This window comes from Schistocerca gregaria, chromosome 9 (assembly GCF_023897955.1).
Source record: "Schistocerca gregaria isolate iqSchGreg1 chromosome 9, iqSchGreg1.2, whole genome shotgun sequence".
NCBI classification, from domain to species: Eukaryota; Metazoa; Arthropoda; class Insecta; order Orthoptera; family Acrididae; genus Schistocerca; species Schistocerca gregaria.
The window spans coordinates 132,755,058-132,770,505 of NC_064928.1; the positions used below are offsets into that span (position 1 = coordinate 132,755,058).

The following is a 15,448-nucleotide window of genomic DNA, read 5'->3' on the forward strand; positions in this document are numbered from 1 at the left end:
TTCGGGTTTGAGAGGTATTGGATGTGAAAGCTTTATCAGATGGTAGAGAATGCAAAGATTTACCTGAAAGATAGTGCTATGAAACTGCTGTGACAAAAATGAGACACACAGTTTTATGACAGAGTTTGCTTTGTTAAAGGCGAGGAAAAATTTGAGCTGTAAAAGACTGGGCAATGTATTTAAGATGGGTTCACATATTGGATAGTTACAGCAGGACTTGGATGTGTGAGAGTGATCAGTTCTCTGTCCATGACTTAATTTACAAAATAAATTGGACCCTTAGTCATGCCCTTTCATTATTGCCATCACCGATATTCTGCCATTGCAGCCTGCCCCCCCCCCCCCCCTCTCTCTCTCTCTCTCTCTCTCTCTCTCTCTCTCTCTCTCTCTCTCTCTCTCTCTCTCTCTCTCTCTCTCTCTCTCTCTCTCTCTCTCCCCCTCCCCCCCCCCTCCCCCCTCCCCTCCCCTCCCTCTGTATCCCCCCCCCTCCCCCGCCGCCCGCGTGTGCGTGCGTGCGGGTGCGTGTGTGTGGGTGGGAGCTTACCTGAATTTCACTAACAGTATTTGATCTGATTCATCAGCCACATGATTTAGTTTGTCTACTGTTTTCCAGCAGTGATTTTAATAGTGTTAATCATAGATTATAAAGTTTTCTTTTATGTGGTGAGGCTAAAAAGTAAAATTCATGGAGAAATGGTTTGCTCAGCTTACTCGTACATGATTCTTCTTTTCATAAGGCAATTCAAAGAAGCATTCATTTTTAAATTTAGATTAAGCTCTAGTAGGTACTAAATTCTCACAAGGATACCCAGATAACAATCTTGACTTTAGCTGAAATCTTTTTACTGCAATTTTGGATATATTTCCAGTTCCTGAAAACTATGTGAATTGACAGAATAGAGTCCTTTGATGTTAGCAAATGTACTCACCAAAGTGAAGTCACCAACTAAAGTCATCCCTCTTTATACCTTGGAGATACAAATTATGAACCATTTTCCTTTTCCAGCATACAATTGATGAGGTTGAAAATCTAATAAAGAAGCATGAAGCATTCGAAAAATCTGCGGCAGCCCAAGAAGAACGCTTCAGTGCACTTGAAAGACTTACGACGGTAAGTGCTGATGTCATCTGTGGTGTTAAAATTACATTAAAGAAACAAATTCTACTGTTGATAAAGAGGAGGAGGAAAATCTTGAAATCTCACTCATTGAGTAACTCTGGTAAAGCTAAAATGCAGGATTGCGGCATTTTGTCTGGGAATCTACTGCAGTGCCATCAGTAATATCCCACAAGAAGAAGTTAAAGGTAAACTTTTGAAATTGTTTGAGTAATGGCCTGTTGTGCATGAACTAATTCATTGTTATTTTAAGCTGTGGTTGTGGGTGCAGCATGTAATCTCATTGTCTTAAATAATTTATGTATCTGCTTGACACAGTTAAATTTCTTAATTTTTTTAAATTCTTGGGCATGGTAATTGATGGATTTGAGAGCATGAATGTGGTGAATTGTGGCTAACAATATAGTGTGTCACTGTTGTAATACTTTTTGCTACACCAAATTATTTTTCTCGTAAGATGATGATACTGTTTTCCCTTCCAATACCATGTTCCTGCATTATAGGTGATCTGATGATGACATGCATACAGAAAAATTTAGAAATAAGATTGGGCAAACACCTCAGATTTGCAGTCTATGGGGTCTATGTTGGGTGGAGCCTCTTGTATTTATTTCCTGATTCCGTCCTTATTATATTTCCTGTTTTATATCTTTATCATTCCATTTACTCTCATGGATTCTGTTGCTTTTGCCTATCATCTTATCTACAGTACCAGAGGCCTTTTTTTCCCCGTGTGCACGTGCATTCTCTCTCACGCACACGCAAATAGTTTATTCATCTCGCAAACGCGTACGTGCTAATGGTCCTTTGTAATATTCCATGGATGTACATAAGACACTCAGTCACAGCTGAGTGCATGAACAAGAATTTCATCATCAGTAGAATTTTATCATCAGAACACCAGCTTCTGAGGTCTGAAAGACCAATGTGGTGCACAGCAATCTGCGTGCAGATCAACTACTTCAACATCTAAGAAGCCTGAAATGATTAATGGCAGGTGCAGTCTTCTCAGAAGCATCACAAATTGATCAAAACTCTCTGGGAGCGACCAGCAGCATGATGGTGCATACTGGATCAGATAAGAACTGACCAGGGCAGATGTGGAGCATTGCTGCACTAATGGGGGCTGCAAGTCGTCCTCCAAATGTGAATGCGAGCAGAAAAAAGTACATCACATAACATTTAATAGTTCTCTCAGAGTATTCAAAGAGACAATGGAAGACCACAATTTGTATCCACACTAGATCGCGTGTTTTTCTAGCATGGACATAGAGCTAAAAGCTCGTTACAAACTGGAGAGGATGTGTATGTGTATAGAAATGTATACATTTCTTGTAAATAGGTGTCTAGCATTTTTTCTGTCAACATATGATAAATAAAATTAACAAGTTAACCTGAAAAATAAAATGTCGACACATACCTATTCAGCCCATCCACTCCACGTTATCACATGCTTATACTGATAAAGACTGAGGGGACTCGACTCCAGAGTCCCAATAATAACCAGTGCTCGTCCTAAGATGACACTATATTAGACCGACTGGGGTCCAAAGCTGGCACATCGGGAGCCTGTTTACGGTTCTCCCACAGATTAGTGGTCAGTATGTTTCTCAAAAGTAAAATTTTATTGAGAGGACCGTAAAGTTATGTGACGACAGAACACTGGCCAGCATTTACTTTCCACAAATGGAATTCAAAGTACTTGCCAAAAGAAGTCCTTAAAAGCATAGTTATGAAAAAAATGTTTGGAACTTAAATGTTTCTCCTCAGGGAAGAAAGAGCAATTTTTTAAGTAGGAGAGTCCCACTCATTGTAAAGGTAAGACACACAAACAGATGTGAAAGTTCTACGTACATTATGAAGCTGACAGAAGAATGTGATTTAGATGTTCCAGCTTGTGTGTCACTGAATATGGACCATACTTTGATACCAAGTTGTTAAATGAAGTGTGGTTGTTAACCACAGCTTGAGCTGTAATGACAAGATGTCTTTCATATCTTAGGCAGTGTGTCCCAGGAGAAATTGTCAATATTCATGACAAGAACAATCATACAAAACAAACGGAAGTCTGTTAAACATTGCTTCTATAATGCATATACCTCAAGAGCTATGAGCTTTTTTTCATCTTTGATCCTGCAAAAGAAATCTCTTCTACTGCAAGCCCTTTACTCTCCATCGTTTGGAAGGTGGTAGTAAGGACCAAAACAAGACAATTTTGTCTTCATGTGCGCTATAATATGCGTACTTCAATAGAAGAGATGTTTCACAGTAGCTAAAATGAATAGCTTCATAGCCTGTAATGTATGCATTTTAGAACCTATCTTTATTAGACTTTTTTGGTTTGCGTTTTTCTTGTCATGTCCCTGAATATTGACCATTCCTCCTGGACACCCTGGATACATTTTCTGTTGGGTTCTTAAATCACATCAAATGAGGTGAGCCTTATGTTGGCTCTTTAATCATGTATTACTTCTTTAATGACACACCCGATGCATTCCTTTCATCCCTTGCAACTGAGCCTGTTTTTAACTTTCTCCTTTAAAGACGCAAAAATAACAGAATAGGTTTTTTAAATCATTGATGCAACAATCGACTAATCTCAATGAAAGGTCACAATCGACTTAACCTGGGATATTTTTGTTGTGGACTGGTCTTTCTTAGTTTTTATTTAACAAAATGGTTCATTGTAGTTGTTAATGCTTCTTTAGTAGTGTAATTTGTGCATGTAATTCTAACTGTTGTTGACTTGTAGAACAGGTTACACTGTGATGTAGTGATTACTTTGTCTGTAGTTTGTGGCATGTTAAGGAAAAAAAAGGTTCGATCTTTTTAGTAGAATAAAGACCAGTATGGAGCACATAGTGTTCAGTTCCAAAACTAGTGCCTATATTTCAATTTGTTCCCATCACTACATCTTTGGGAAAAATTAAGCTTTCCTTGATTTCCTTAGATAAAGAGACAGGCTTGTAATGTATCCTTATTGTATTCAATGTGTACATTAAGCAGGCAGTAAAGGACACTGAGAATAAATTTATAGAGGAAAATAAAATTCTGGAAGAAGGAATAAAAAAACTTTGATATTTTCCTATGGAATTGTAATTTTTGTCAGAGACAGCAAATAACTTGGAACTTTGGTGGAATAGATTGGGCTGAATCTTGAAAACAGTTCATAAGATGAATTTCAGCAAAACTAAAACAACACTAATAGAATATAGTCTAATTAATCCAAGTGATACTGAACAAATCAGTTTAGGAAAAGGAATACTAGAAGTAGTAGATGAGTTTTGCTGTTTGGGCAGCAAAGTAACGTACAATGACTGAAGCAGGCAGGATATAAAATGCAGTCGGGCTGTAGCACGAAAAGTGTTTCCAGAAAGAGGAATTTGTTAATACCTAAAATAAACTTAAATACTAGGAAGTCTTTTTCTGAAGGTATTTGTCGGGAGTGTACCCTTGTATTGGAGTGAAACATGGACAATAGGAAATTCAGATTAAAAAAAAGAATGGAAACTTTTGAAATATTACACCAAGGAAGAATGTTGAAGATTGGGTGGGTAGGGCAAGTAAAGAATGAGGATGTACTGAAATGAGTTGGGGGGGGGGGGGGGGGTGGTTTATACCACAACTTGACTGAAAGAAGGTACTGTTCAGTGGATACAATCCAAACCATCAAGGAATTCTCTGTTTGCTAGTTGGGGGGGATATTGTAGAGATCGACCAAGGCATTAATGCAATAAGCAGGTTGTCAATGGAAAGGCTTGCCTGGGATAGAGTATCTGGGAGACCTGCATCACACTAGTGTTAATTCTAAAGACACCACGACAACAGTGTTCTAGCAGAAGTTTTGTGCACTGAGAGAATAGAATGATTCTGGAATGTCATTTTCAGAATAAGAATAATGGAACAAGAGCGCAGTCTGAGTGGGTGAAGGGTTGGATTGGGTGGAAAGAGTGAGAGGGCGAAGGATGCATAGTAGGATGTTTCCACTAAAGTGTGCTTTCCTCCCTGTAGCGATGTTTCACAAAGTAACCACAATGAAGTTAACAGAAAAAATTTCAGTTAACTGTATTGTGTAAGGGTGTGGGGAGGGGGGGGGGGGGGTGGTGGAGATTTTGACTTGGTTGGGTACTAGACTAAGATGTGGGTTGTCTAAAATAAAATAGCTTGCTCATTTACTCGATGCTCCACATTTCTACCACCTAGGAAGATGATATTACATTTGTTTTCATATGGATGTCTGGAGTAATGGAATAAGAGAAATGAAATTTTTCCAAAAGGGGGAAAAGACTACTACGGCAGTGTGATTACTTAATGGAAAAATGAAACCTACCATGTTGTGAAATGACTTTTACAGTCTGTGTAGCAGAAGTTCCGTCCGATTTTTCCTCAACATGCCACTGTTGATTATGTTGCTCTCTTGTCCATGTGATTAATTCTGTAGTGTAGTGTAGTGTAGTGTAGCTTGTTGTGATGGTTGCTTGCTTGTCTGTGCTGTCACTTGTGTCTTAACATCCTGTAAAGTTCTGTGGTAGGAACAAAGTGGAATTTGTTTCATATAAGACTTAGTTTTCTATTTTAATATAAAAAAGGAAAGAAAGTGCCAAAGAGTACCTGAAACATTGGTCTAATGCTGGCCATTATCCTCATACATTAACGTTGTTTCTAATAATTATTTTACTTTATTTGCTGTCTTCCTCTTCAGTGCTGGCAAGTGAATTGTTCCAGTTTTTATGTAGGTATGTTAAAGGTGCTCATAAGAAACTGCTCACGGTCTACACATCCCAACAGTGCTGCAGTTTTTCCTGGTGTTAATATGATATACAGTTTCACATTAACTCGGTAACAAATACTTCATAATTTGTTACCCAGTTTGTCAGCTTTCCAAAGATTATATTCTTTCCATGTTGACTGTGAAGTCATTCCTGCTTTCATGTAGGAATATTTACTTAAGCTTTACAGTGGCTGTTAATGGTTGCTGTCAGTTTCCTATTTTGCCAGTGGAAAGTGAAGAGGGGGAAAAAAATAATTTTCGCATTAACACTCGATAATGACCGAGAAGGTTGAAATCAGTTGTGCTCTGACAGAATGAGAGTTTTATGTTTACTTATTTTGGTACGCTATCAGATTGTCTTTCGTCAGAGAAAAACAGTGCTACAGATTCCACTTTGTCGCATTGTGCATGTGTTTGTTTTACTCTCTGCACGTGTTCTTGTGGTTGTCGGTGTAGCTGGAGAGCAGAGACGACGTGGATGCCTGTGCTGTCCTGCAGTTGCCGCCAGTGCCTTCCCTACCGTCCCTCAAATTCCTTGACGATATCCCACTCCCGCCTCACACCTCATGTTCTTGTGAACAGCCGTGTGTCTTAGAAAAGAAAAAGTGTTTTGAGACGAAAATTTCCTGGAAAGATCTCTCCCTTTACTGTGGAGGTTATCCCCCACTGAACCGCAGGCACAAGATGAGAAGTTCGGTCAGGAAATACTTAAATGCAGTGAAGAGTAGAGACTCCCCGAGGAGAGCAGTTCGTCGACTGAATGAAATTGAGCCTCTGGCATCGTACACCACGGAGCCTCCCGGCGCACCGCCATTGCCGTATTCGACTCCGTCACCTCTATCTCCCACGTCCCCTAGGCCGCGGTCCTTCCTGTGGGATGCGGGTTGGCATTCCCCTGGGTCGGGTGAAACCTTGCCTCCACCATTTGAGCCAGAGTCTCCCACCGTCCCCTATCCATCCCTTGATTCCTACCACGGCCGGCAGCAGCAGACTGTGTTTTGCTTCCCGGAGATGACGTCGGTCTCGTCAATATCCGACCTGGACGAGTGCATGGTAAGTACTGTGATGTCACAGTATAACAGTTAACTTGTCACACTTAATTTATTTTTATTTCAAATTTTTGTGAGAATGTTGTAGTGAAGAAAGTGACTGCCGAGGTAAGTCCCAATGTTTCAGATTACTGTTTCCATTGACTTTGTGAAAACTGTGGTCATTGAGAAAACGTAAGTGTCATATGCTAAATAATATAGTGGATTACCTGAACAGTGAAATCACTTGTGTTTTTTCATTAACTCTAAATGACTATCCCAAGTGCTGTCAGAACTATTTGTTGTTTGAATAAAGCAGTCTAGTTCACAATTTCATTTGTTTCCAATGAACCAGTACAGTCCTCCTTCAGCTCTAAAAACTTATTGCAGCAGCAGGTCTGTAGATGGGCTTTACTGGTTGAAACTGGTCATTGCAAACAAATGAAATTCTGACCTAGACTGCATTTTTACAGTTCAGATTGTAATTTACATGAGTTCTGGTTTCAATTTATTGTTTCATTTAATCAATCATTTTTGACTCTTTTAATTTTTATTTTCGGCTTCATACAGTTACTTTTTATTCCGTTTTTCCAATTGGGGTATCTGCATTAATGACATGTATGACTACAGCCTATTATAATGGAATTAAGCTTTGTTCCCATGTTTGCAGAAAATGATGATAAATTAAAAGAGCCCACTTTCTCGCAAAATAAAATTTTGTTGTATTCCTCAAACATGGTTCACCACAATTTTGGCATCATCTATGGGTTTTCCTTCTATTCCTCTTATTTCTTCTTATTTCTTCTTTTGTTATGTGATGTGTGCCTTGTGGCTGTCAAATGTCCGAGAAGGAAAGGAATACTTAAGTTCTTATTTTTAAAACAAGCGGTACGTAATGCAAGAATCTCTAAATTATGTAAAAAAGACAAAATTAGCTTCCAATACGTCCTGGCAGAGGTGCCAACCAATATAAATGTTGTTGATGGTGTAGAAGACGACTTGATCAAAGCAGATGATGTCACAGATTGACGAGCTGAGTCTTTACCATGGTGTTCATCCTCCCTCTGAGGGTATCACTTGCCAGAAATTTGAAGAAGTGAGGTAAAAACTACTGGAACACACTGCTTACATGCCAGAACTGTCAATGTGTGATTCGAGACTGACGCAGGTGCGAAAGATGTCGCGCACAGTAGGCTGGTGCTGTGACTCGCACTTTTGATAGTGAGGTCATAATGTTGGTGCCAATATGATGTGCTATGAGCGTGTCTAAAGCAACAGATTATGCGCAAAAGTGGTGTACACTTGACTCAAAGGAAAAGCAGGTTGATTAGTTCTTAGGTGTTTAGACTTGGTCTGAGTTTGCTATTTCAGACCTAGAAATACTGTATGGTAGGAAAGCTCGTGAACTTGTGTAATGTGCTTTACTTTGTGCACACAAAATATTGAGCATAATTGTATGAAGACAAAATTATAGATTATATCCTGTGAAGCACCTGGCAAAGTTCATGTAGTGCTGTGTTATCAACATAACCGCAATACATTAATTACATTTGCCAAAGTGATTTGTGCACTAGTATCATACCCATAGTTGCATGGAACTCTCTAGATGACCAAGCCTACACTGCTACAACAAATCATTACAAAATGTGTACAGTTTGACTATGAGTCACTTTGTGACTTGAAACAGTTATAGTTGTATAAAAATTGTGCATTTACAAATAGGCAACTGGTTGCAGTTATTTCTGAAAATTTGAAAACCAAAATTGCACTTGTCGAGTCTGACTGCATTTTCATCAGTCCTTAGAACTGATGGTAGAGGCCCTGTGTAACATAAAAATACTGAAAATTTTAGCTGGCTAAGAGGTGTGCTTGGATAGTCCAGTTGTGAGGTGCTGCTCCTAAAAAGTAAGAAATCAAAATTTGAATCCCAGTTCTGGCATAAATATTGAATTAAGTTATAAGATGGCAGTCTGTGATTACAAAATATGGCATACTGCTTTGCTGCATGACACAGTAGTTTTTCCAAGGTTTTGTTCACCACAAAGGACTTTTTTAACTAATACGTGTGCCTTCTCTTTTAGTTTGAATTGAAAGAACTAAAACGCCGCCAAGAAGAGGAAGAGCGCAAACGTCAAGAGGAACTGGCTGCCAAGCAGACACCTCCACCTAGCTCTCCTGATGAACAACCATCTGAAAAGTGAGTATTAAGTACAGTCTCTCTCATATGACTGCCATACATTTACATTACTGAGCTAAACACTGTTTCGACAAATTCTCTTGTTTTAGGGTGGATGGAGAAATGTCACCAGAGGCTGAGCAAGTGCAAGTGAATGGTGAGGATACAGAGGCCAGAGAAGGTAACTAACTGTGCAGATTACTCTCTCTACTGCACAAGGTGGTTAATGCAGTTACAGCTATAGTAGTCCAGGAAAAATAGAAAAAAAAACTGTTCCCAGAAGGCTGAGAGTCATGAAATGTAGCTTAGCCCCATTTCCCAGCTGAAACTTATAGATCACTGTATCATTTATATTTTGATTACATCGAGGTAACACTTGTATACTGAGAGGGGGGAATTGAGAAATATTTCACTGTATTTGACAACGAGAAAAATGGTGGTGGAACTTCAGACTACTGCTGTAATATCAACAAATGAATGCCTCTTGGGAATAGTTTTAGATTAAATGTTGTTAGCAGCAGCATCTCAGATATGTTGGCTAACAAATAATGTATGACTACACAGATGTGAGTACAACCTGAAACAGCAGCAAAACAACTGAAATTACAGTGTCAAATTTACTTATTTAAGAAATATTGTTGAAGATATCTTGACAAAAATGTATTAAGAATGAATTTTGTTTACTCAGCAGGGAAGTGTACACTGAAATGAAACTTCCTGGCATGTTAAACCTGTTTGCCAGGCTGAAAATGGAACTCGGGATCTTTGACTTTTGCAGGCAAGTGCTGCATCGACTGTGCTATCCGAACACAATTGAAATGAGCAGTTGCCTATAAAAGGCAAAAGTCCTGAGTTGGAGTCTCGGTCTGGCACATAGCTTTAATGTGCCAGGAAGTTTCATATCGGTGCACACTCCACTGCAGAGTGAAAAATTCATCCTGGAAGCATCCCCAGGCTGTGGCTAAGCCATGTGTTCGCAACATCGTTCCTTCTAGGAGTGCTAGTCCTGCTTCTTTTGCAGTAGAACTTCTGTGAAGGTAGGAGACGAAGTACTGGTGAAGTACAGCTGTGAGGATGGGTCAGGAGTCGTGCTGTGGCAGCTCAGTTGGTAGAGCACTTGCCCGCAAAAGCCGTAGGTCCCAAGTTAGAATCTCAGTCTGGCTCACAGTTTTAATCTGCCAGTAAGTTTCAAAAATGTGTTATTTAAACTTGGTAGTATCGGTGTAGGAAAACTGTGGTATACAGCAGTATGCGGATGATGGTATTGTACAAAGAAAACTTAATCTGAAAATATTACTGTTCTTTTACGAGTCAGTTTGTGCTTTTACCTGGTAAGGTGTTCAGTCTGTTTTAATGGTGTCTGTCTGGAGATGGAAGTTCATACCGCAGAAACATGTCAGTTTCGAAGTGATCAAGTTTCAGGGTGATTAACTTTGTAAGTATGGACCTATGAAATGGATGTACTAACTTTTGCCTCTGTTACTGTTTAATTGTGCTGCAGAATGACATGTCACCTTAGGCTATTTTGCTATGTGGTTATTCTCTGCAGTTTCTTAGGACAGAAAAAGAAAATAAAGCCAAAGGATGTGACAACAGGATATACAGTTAACTTACACTTATCCTAGAACTGTTACACAGTTAATGATGAATATAACAGAGGGAAACATTCCATGGGGGGAAAAATATATCTAAAAACAAAGTTGATGTGACTTACCAAACAAAAGCGCTGGCAGGTCCATAGATCCACAAACATACACACAAAATTCAAGCTTTCGCAACCAACGGAAGAAGAAGCAACCATTGGTTGCGAAAGCTTGAATTTTGTGTGTATGTTTGTGTGTATGTTTGTGTTTGTTTGTGTATCTATCGACGTGCTAGCGCTTTTGTTTGGTAAGACACATCAACTTCGTTTTTAGATACATACACACAGTTAATTGCATATTGCAATGTACATCTGAATTTCAGTTGATTTGTTGTTTTAAGGAAGGAACCTTAATTTTTTGTATCGTGAATTAGTTTTTGAAAGTATTTCATATTTTATTTATTTTTTTGTTGAATATTTCTTGCACCAATTATTAGTGATTTTTGTTTTGCTTCTATATGGGTGAAGTGTTTGCTTTTTGTTGCATTTCTGCCAGATTTGTTGCACTTCTTTATTACCATCACGTATCTTTTGGTTTATTATTATTATTATTATTATTATTTTGTATGCTATTTATGTAGCATCCCCTTTAGTCAACCAACTTGAATTTTCCTAAATTCATATGACTCTATCTTATTCCACTTATCTTCTTAAGACAGTTTATCTACTTCATGGAAAGTGACTTGTAGCCGTTGGTGTATCATGTGTTGTGAATACAGAAACAAATGAAATTAGGTTTCAAATTGAAGTGACAGGTAATTAGCCAAGAAGACTGCTGTGATGAGGAAAGTTTAGCACACAGTTCATTAGACATAATTTACACTTTCCTGAGTTTTCATCCCAAAATTTATCAGTGTTCTTCATAAGTGAGAGTTTTAAATTGAGTGTTGTCTCATAAGTAAGGTGCACATGAAATAAAGTGAGCAAAACAGGAATTTGTTCCAAATAGTTCCTTGCATATTAAAATATGTTGTTTATCCTAACATTTTGCAGTGTAATCTCAGTGTCAGCTTAAGCCTTATTTTGATGAAATACCATATATATGCGATTAATACATGGCATCAAATAATGCACAGATCCTAATTTTAAGGGAGGGAAAGAAAGAAAGAAGTATTTGCTTTAATTCGTGTTTTATTTACAAAAAAATATTCTAACATACAGGTTCTATTCATATCACTTCCATTGTCATCACTAGCAGAATTGTTGTCGCTGTTTTTCCACAGTCTCTCATCCTCTGTTCTGTCCAGTGAATTTGTGATACTCTTTGTTTTTTTTTAAGAATTTTTCTGCCAGTGTTAGGAGAATGGAGTCCAATGCATATATCACCCACTCACAAATCTGGGACAGAACCGGTTGCTTGATTTTTCAACTCTTCGTGAACTTAGGGTTTTTATTGGCCATCCATTGCATATTTCACTGTTTAAGTGCAGCTTTGAATGGCCAATTTATACACACATTGTGTGGTTATGGATAATGACCAGTTTTCACTTTGTGTAACTTGTCTTGCACTTTCTCAGTTGCATGTCTGTGGAAGTTGTTCAGGACCAATGTGTTATGTAAATTGAGTAACACACCAGGGTGAAATTGCCAAACATATGTCATGTAGCTAACCATATTGCCATTGTCCATTCACCCTTTCAGGTTCACTTTCACCAATGTGCCTTTCACTGATATTTTTGGAATAGTTCTCCTTTTAAAGACCACTTAAGGTTCTAGCTTTCACCCATTATCAGTTGCACAAATCGTCACTGTGCGCCTTTGCTTCTCATTGCCATCATTTCATTTTGTGACACCAGATTCCCCCTTCTTGTTCACGGTGTTTTGAAGCGGTATGTCAAAAGATACTGGAATTTGATCTGCGAAACCAGTTTGTGGTAATATATAGGAATGTTTGCGGCTTAAGTATAACGTGTAGCCATGAAAATTCACTACTTTTTCCTCGTAATCACCTGGAAGCCATCGGATGATTGTAGTTTTCATCTGTAAGTCTAATCCATTTCGACTGAAAAATCTTCGTAGGCAGCCCTGGCTAGTTGTGAAACAGGTGATGTCTAGTTCTTTGAATTTGGACATCTCACTAATCAATGCACATCCGTATTGTTACTTCTCATCTACATAACTGCAGAGCCTTTCTCTGATGTGCAAATGCTTCGCTTTTTTTGGCTACAAAGTGAAAGTTTTTCTTTAGCTGTGTGCGAGCGACAGTGAGAACTTGTAGCCATAATTAACAAGTTGACATGTGATTAGCACTTCACTTCTAACGTGCTACTGAAGTGTCACAGACTGAAGTTGCAACATTGTTACAGTATTACAGGATTTATAGTACACGGATATATTGTATTACAGGAGCACCACTAACCTTATTAAAATTAATTTACACATCAGTTATTCACCCTTAAGTTCTCCAAAAAAAAAAAAAAAAAAAAAAAAAAAACTAGTGAATTATTTGCTTGTACATGGTAATGGTTTCCACAAACTCATTGTGTAGAAATCGATGTCCAAATTTTTAAGCCCTCTCCCCACTTGTCTTATATCTTCAGATCAAAATAATTTTCACTGTGCACTTAAGACCTCTTGCGGCTGCCGTTAAAGAAGGGATTATTTAGGGTACTGGAGCTTATCCATCCTAGCTCTTTACAACTCTCAATATCAGTAAGGTATTGAGCGAATGCTCTCCTTTTCCGCACCCTCTTCAATAAATATGTGGTGAGTAACTTATTACTATATGCAGAATTAATGTGTGACAATCCACATTACATGTTGTTGACAGCTTCTACACAAGTAGTTATTATCCTGGGTGTTTCTGTACTGTGTATTCTTGGGTGATTGCATGTTTCAGGTCTGAACTGTGTCCAACCATAACTTCAGTCAGTCTTTGATCCATATGTTGGTGTACAATCACAGATTCTTTTTTTTTTTTCAATAGTTTCCTCTTAGTATTCTTTGGCACAGTATCTTATCCGTATTTAACTTGGACCTACAGTATTGTTCCACCAGGTTGCATATTCTCGGTGGCATAGTGTGTTTATGAAGATGTGTATTACTGTGGCTGTTGCTGGTATAATGAACTTAAGAATACACCGATCAACACTTAAGAAGATGAATGAATCTTAAACTTTTAGAGCTGGTAGTGTGGTAAAGGAAGAGGAGAGTGAGATTGAAAGTATGTAAATTTTCCTAAGGGGTATAGACTGCAATTTATGTTCAAGCAGGGTAGGATGAAACAGAAATTGACAATTGATTGCAACAAACAATACCACAAAAAGTTGTGTTCAGGTTTCTCATGTCTTGTTGACTGCATAATACGGTTTATACCAGCTTTGCTGTATCTGTTTATCTGGGCCAGGATTGTGGTATGTCTTTACATGTAGCCATGCGAAAATGACAAATGCCATCCTTCATGTACCTAATATCCCTCCTCCAGTGGAAAGAACCAAAGTACCTTAGAAATTACTTAGCATGATGTACTGTCTTCAAATGGCATGTCACTGCTGCATATCTATCTAAGCTTTCCTTTTCTAATTGTAAAACTTCAGTACATCCTTGTTTATGAGAAGGGTCCCTACACAACACAGTCTGAGAGATTCTTTAAATTATGTATGTAAATTATGTTTTTAACAGTTCTTTTGTGTCCACATTGTTAGATATTAACACTGTAGTTCTCTCATTGTGATTGACAATAGTAAACAGGGGCTACATTTTATATTTTGTTATTGACATTGGTATTATTTTGTGTGTGTATATCAACAATGACACCTTACTTATGGGCCTACACTCACTTGCCTTTCAGTGCTTCTATTACCTTATTTGTTTGTGGTGCTATAAAAGCTTTGGTGAGATTTCTTGTGCAAAAATAGCTAGGGCAATAACCACATACAGTAATTTGGATATTTTTGGCAGTACTGTGCATTTAACTTGCTTTGTAGCTTGTGTTTAGTGAGTGTGAAGTCTTGAAACTTAAGTAACGGTTCCTTTGTCCTCGTGCTTGTAAATCTTTGCCCTGAGAATTACGTGCACACACTTGTTCTCACACTCACAATCACATTGTGCACACCTTCAACTGTACATTCTGTCAATTAAAGTTCATATCTTCCTCTTCACAGCTAATACTGCTATTGATGTGCTGCTAATTCAATAATTACTGCAAAAAGTTCTTGGCATAACAAAGACAGCTTTGGAAGTGTGTTGAACACTTACATACTTTTCAAATATTGTTAATTGGCAGTTATCTCAGTACCAGTTTCTGTCTTGGAGAGTATGACTGTATGTGTCACACATTACTTGCATGCAAACACATATATTCATTGTCAGTGAAAAATACCTTGGACTAAATCTGCTGTAGCCTTTGTTGACAGTAGCAAGGCAGAGACCCAGATCTCCAGACATTCTCACGTTTTTAACACTTCTTATGTTCAGTTCACAATGGTTTTGAGTGTAGAAATATGCTGTTTGGGAATTTTTTTTGAAACATTACCAAAGGGTTTTAATTACTGGTTAAATCAGGAACTGAGCTGTTGTACCACAGATTTGTTATCAATAAGCAGTAATGTGCTTGACTGAATCTGAATCAGGGTGCAGGGTTTGTAACTATGCATTAATTTTGCACTTCAGACAACATAGATTGTTGTCAGGTGGTGTAAGCAACTAAGTATATAAGACTCTTGGGTATGTGAAGGAAATTCTTTAAATAATATGTAAAATGTGAAGGGTCACT

General features: G+C 38.2%; 1 protein-coding gene across 12 annotated transcripts in view; it reads left to right on the forward strand.

The window, feature by feature from the left end:
• The window catches only part of LOC126291677 (spectrin beta chain), a 462,415-nt gene that overhangs the window by 395,056 nt on the left and 51,911 nt on the right, over nucleotides 1–15,448 (forward strand). For 7 of the 12 annotated variants that reach the window (XM_049985267.1, XM_049985262.1, XM_049985266.1 and 4 more), the window contains 4 exons: nucleotides 1,007–1,111; nucleotides 6,345–6,941; nucleotides 8,998–9,113; nucleotides 9,203–9,273. In XM_049985267.1, coding sequence (XP_049841224.1) covers nucleotides 1,007–1,111; nucleotides 6,345–6,941; nucleotides 8,998–9,113; nucleotides 9,203–9,273 — 889 coding nt within the window. The remainder of the gene's footprint in view (nucleotides 1–1,006; nucleotides 1,112–6,344; nucleotides 6,942–8,997; nucleotides 9,114–9,202; nucleotides 9,274–15,448) is intronic. The other 5 variants (XM_049985272.1, XM_049985269.1, XM_049985271.1 and 2 more) reach the window with 1 other exon arrangement.